Source organism: Anastrepha obliqua, chromosome 5 (genome assembly GCF_027943255.1).
Source record: "Anastrepha obliqua isolate idAnaObli1 chromosome 5, idAnaObli1_1.0, whole genome shotgun sequence".
Taxonomy (NCBI): Eukaryota; Metazoa; Arthropoda; class Insecta; order Diptera; family Tephritidae; genus Anastrepha; species Anastrepha obliqua.
The window spans coordinates 366,417-371,511 of NC_072896.1; the positions used below are offsets into that span (position 1 = coordinate 366,417).

General features: G+C 34.9%; 1 protein-coding gene across 1 annotated transcript; it reads right to left on the minus strand.

Moving 5' to 3' along the window:
* Nucleotides 1-1,505: 1,505 nt before the first annotated feature.
* On the minus strand, nucleotides 1,506-4,621 carry LOC129249110 (odorant receptor 49a-like). Its single transcript, XM_054888745.1, has 4 exons — nucleotides 3,840-4,621; nucleotides 3,252-3,453; nucleotides 1,644-1,799; nucleotides 1,506-1,559 (listed from the first exon to the last, which is right to left on the minus strand). Exons 1-4 carry the CDS (start codon nucleotides 4,619-4,621, stop codon nucleotides 1,506-1,508), a joined length of 1,194 nt encoding a protein of 397 aa, XP_054744720.1.
* Nucleotides 4,622-5,095: the final 474 nt, after the last annotated feature.

Consider the following 5,095-nt stretch of genomic DNA (forward strand, 5'->3'; position numbering starts at 1 on the left):
TTTTTTTTTAACAAAACAGTAAATTAGTGTTTACTTGTGTGCACTGGTATATATTTCGAATATAGACAATAGTAATTATGTAACATTGAGTATTAGAACCAACTGTAACTACATTTAAAGAAATTGATCCTATACATAAAGCCACGATAAGCTTTAGAACACAGAATTTTTTTGTAACAACGCCGCGATGGAAAGTAAGTTTTCGGAAAGTTTATTTAGCAAACAGATAAACATTGAAAATATAAAGAAATATTAGCTAATCATTAAATTAGCTGCTTGCGAGTTCGCAATTCACAAGTGTGAATATAAAGTCATGGTAAAAATAGCAAGCAGGTGCCAAATTTGGTCCGGACTGAACTTCTTATATCCGGAAATTTCCACTGACCTGCGAGTTATTAACCGTAACTAACAATAATTTTTCGAATATAAAGAACGTTTGTTAATTGTGCATACCTAATTACAATAAGCAAATTTTTATATGCCAGCAAGTACGTGGAAATGTGTATATAAATGAATTATTGAATATCATAAATGCTATGAAACCTGTGAACTTAACTTGAATAGAAACTAGCGGAGTAGGAGAAAGCAACTTAAGTCTATGCCCTGGTTGTGTACATGTGTATGTGAGTTCCCGGCAATGAATGTTAAATGCTTGCAGAACGAACAGCAATCGAAAATTTACCGATTTGTCGCCGTGCTAAATTTATCCCTCTTGTGTTAATTGGCTAGTTAGTGTAGACAAAGGATGAGTGAATTTCGACGCTGGGTATATGCTTACGTATGCATATATATTTATAGTACACATATACCTATATGTAGTTATGCATATTTGCAACACAATTGTGTTGATTCTAGATACATTTTCTGTTTATTTTGTAGCCTACTACAGTGTCTGATATATCCGTTAGCGGCAGACTACTTTTATTTTTTAATATTTCCGCTGTGCATTTAGGCTTTTTAATTTCGCTGTTTCTTCTTGTTTCTATAAACGTGTTCGTTTGCTTTTTAGCGTTTGTTGCAACCACAACTGGCCTTTTTTTATTCCGTCTGTTTTAAGTTCCTATTTTTTACTCGCTTTTTATTCCCTTCCCTGCGGCGTTTGTTTTTAATTTTTGATTTTACTTATACATGAATTTTTATGCTGCATACGAGTGCATCTGGAACGAAGCAAGCAACACTCAAGTGTATTAAAACAAAAAGCAGTACTTTGGAAAATATAAACTGTCCAAAGCGGCATTTGCTTTTAAAACACTCACATTTCCCTCATAGTAAAGTAAGTTTCTTTAGAGTGCGCTCTGTGCTGCTAAATTTTTGTAGGTTTTCATTGTACGGCATCTGATTTAGTGCGTATGTGTATGTAAGCAAATATGCGTACTAGAAAGGTAGCATTTTGTGTTCGGCTTTCAGCTTAGATGGTTTTGCACTAAAAAGTAAATTCATTGCGCTAAGTTAAATGTTAAATGTTACATCTACGCATTACACTCGTTGTAATCGTCCGCAGAAGATTAATCTAAAGCCCGCTGCAACACAGCGAATACACGGTAGGTCATAGTCATCACCTATAGTGGGGAAAAGCAAGAAAATCGAGTTAAAAATACTTCTTAAAAACATATTTTCTAAAGTAAAAACATTGTTCGTCTCACAATTTGAAAAGTCACTAGCGATATAGGTTGAAATCCCCTCGCGGTCAGCTTGGCGGGTTTTTGCGCACGCGTAAATATAGTAAAAAGCAATTTTTTGTACTCTTTCGAGCCATTATACCAGCGGTTTTTGTAAACGCTTAGGGCCAGATTTTCGCTCTAAAATAAAAAAAAAAACTTATTGTTATCCACTTCAAAATACCTCTATACTGCGTACAAATATTTCCTTTCAAAAAGTATGCGGAATTCGTCAAAGAAACGAAAGCGGAAACTTAAATATTTAAAGCCTTTAAATATGCCGGTTTTTTGGGCTTAGCCTAATGTAAAATTTATTGTTGATTGATTTCGATGTCATGAGTGTATTCAAACAAGTACCCTAATAACTGACAGCTCAAGAATTCGACTCATTATTAAATAATACAATAAAAGGTTTGTTCAGTAAGCATCTTTCTCGTTCCTCTTGACAGTTCGGCCCTCATAGACACTGGGTTGCTAACTCTAGAAATTTTGAGTAAAAGTGGGGAAGCATAATTTGTAGAAAAACATTTTGTTTTGAAAATGCTGTGCTTATGAGCTACAACTCGGTCAGCCGTTTGTGTCGGTACGTCAAGAAATCTTCCTACTCTAGGAGAAGTCGCAAATTTGTGGAAGAATTCTGGAGCGACCTAAGTGACTAATATGAAATGATTAGTGGACTCAATATATATTTTTGGGCTATCAAATCTTCAGAGAAAAGGGCCAGTACAGATCGATACTACTGGAATGCATTTTCAGAAGTTAGCTCGTTTTTACAAGGTGAAACTGTTAAACGCGAAGGAATTTCAGTGCGTTAGGCAATGCATCCACTTAAAAATAGTTACTCATACGTCCGGTAGACCCAAACGAGAATATTATGTAAACTACATCAAAAATCTGTGAAACATTTTTTTTAAATAACAGTTTTTACAATTGCAGTCTTGACATAATAAGGATGCCATCATTATTTAGCATGCATAATTCTACACACTTAAAATCAACCTCAAGTGAGAACGCGATTTGCCCGTTTTGCTTAGAGGAGGCGGATGGCACTGAGCATTTTCTCTGTGAGTGTCCCGCATTTGCTAGAGCAAGACTACGAATTTTAGGTGCCGATGTCATGAGAACAAGTAAAATTTGTTCTCTTAAACTGGAGGATATTTTCAGATTTATCCTTTTCCTTCCATCCCTTCTCTCCTTTCCTCCTTGACTTTCACCCTTTCTTCCAGAGCTTTAAATACAATGGGCTTTTTAGCCTGAGGGTTTTAAGAGTTACCAAATGTCTCGGTGCTTCTTGGCTCGGTCTTCCAAAAACACCAATTGTATCAACCTAGACAAAAAAAATTAGTTTGCCAATAGATCAAGAACGTTTTGTTTAAATGAAACATTCCTGGTGCTTTTTGAACAGATAATGTACTTAAAACAACTTAGAAGTGCTTAATTTTATTTAGCCAGCTTTGAGTATGCGGCAAACACTTGCATATTCTTTATATGTACGATTGTGTCGCAGCGATTGTTTTGTGTCTGTTCGAATTATATTGAAATACTAGTAAAACCAAGCACTTAATGTTGATTTAAAGCTGCTGTGATACTTACGATGGTAATCAGTTTTTGTCCGTATTGGCATACCATAAAGAATTGTGCAACAGTAACAAAAAAGAAGCTTAGGAAATTTAGGAAACCCCAACCAAACCCTTCTAGCTTGAGCTGAACGACAATTATGCAAAAGACAGTACAATTTGATACTAGTTTGAACAGCAGAGTTGTGCCAAAGACTTCATTTAGATCAGCACAGAGACTGAAAAGAAAGTTAAAAAAATATATTGCGATTTGAAAATACATTTAAAACAATTTCGTTTAGTTCTTACGTTGATAGAAATCGAACTTTATATAGTCTGGTTTCAAAAATAAAAAAATCTTATCTTATAAATCTTATCCTTTAGTACTTTTTGAGATCTATTTATAAGTTATACTCGACCGAAGATTCTTACTTTAATATAACTTGTAATAATAAAGTTTACATCCAAAATTGCAGCTTTAATACATCCAGTGAAGATTTTTCTAATAAAAAGCCAAATATGGCAAACTATTCTTATTCGATCCAATTAAACGTTTAACATTTCCTTTTACTCAACATCTTAAAAATATATAATACAAGATTACTATTAAATAAATCACACTTACCTCAGCATTAGCTGATGTTTTCTAATCCACTTCATTAGAAACTCACAATCTGCTTTTGAGTTCTCCACACTTGGTTCGTAAGTTTCCAGTGAGTAACCCAAATATTCCAGTTGCATACAAAATTGTCCCGCAAAAGTGCTTACATATAAATCCGTACCTAAATTGGTTGTAGTGCAGAAATGGCCGTTTAAATACTCCGAAAGATATATCGGAATGTAATAACGCGGAGTACAGTAGTCGAAATTGTAAGGCATTGGAGTTGGATGCAGATATGGAAATGTTGCATTAGCGTAGCCATAACGAAGAAGATCAATAATATACATGGAAATTGACTGCAGCATCGGCCCGAGGAGTATAGAATTAGACACCAACAAATAGGCGCAAATCATTAGACGCATACGCCTAAAACTATATTTATTAACTTTGTATAACTTCCGGTCGCTGTATGTTTGCGGATACTCAGCAGCCAGAGATTCGTAAATTTTACGCAAACTGTGTGCATTCAGAAGAAACACCAAAAACTTCACATTTGAATCGATGGCATATGAAATGTACACTCCCAAACGAAAAGTATTCAGAATGTCCCCACTTATAATCAGCTCGCGCAGTTGCATCAGCATGTAGATGCGAGTGCATATGCCGCTGATGGTAGTGAATATCAGGAACGCGTTCATTAGTACCTGTCGCCAATAAGGGCGGGGCAATAGTTGGAAATCGTAACCGACAAGTTGGTATAAAGTATTAGGCCCCCAGAAAACTTGCACAAACTCTTTAATGCCCATTATTAAAATACTGATGGTAAGTACCTCTTTTGCATTCTAGAAATTAATTCGTAGTATCCGAGCAAAATCGGCTTTTATACCCATTTACAGGTAGATGTAGACCAGATCGACGCGTTTGAAATTTTATAAAGACATTGCGGTTACTGCCTTTGTGGTTTGTGAAATAAGAAATGCTGAAGAAAGAGAATTTTAAATCAACATTTGGCATTTATAGTAACCACAGCACGACCTTGAAACATTTGTTAACTATTCTCAACATAAAGAACAAAAACTTGGCTCGCATTTATATTTATTTTCGATAACTGTAACGCTAAGATTTTATCTATGATTCTATTGAAAAAAACGAACAAATATTTGCAGAATATATTTACATATATCCGTATCGGTAATACGAGGGGTGCTATTTATATTTCTGGTTGTGCGTCATCTGATTATTGCATTAGAAAGTTTGTCATATTTTACCATAAACGCGCT

Bases quoted from the DNA above. Each gene is read 5' to 3' on its own strand.
- LOC129249110 (XM_054888745.1), bottom strand. From the start codon at position 4,621: ATGGGCATTAAAGAGTTTGTGCAAGTTTTCTGGGGGCCTAATACTTTA. The intron at 3,454-3,839 runs GTAAGTGTGATT...CTTTCTTTTCAG, and splicing joins AAACATCAGCTAATGCTGAG to TCTCTGTGCTGATCTAAATG. The intron at 1,560-1,643 runs GTGAGACGAACA...TCCCCACTATAG, and splicing joins CGCTAGTGACTTTTCAAATT to GTGATGACTATGACCTACCG.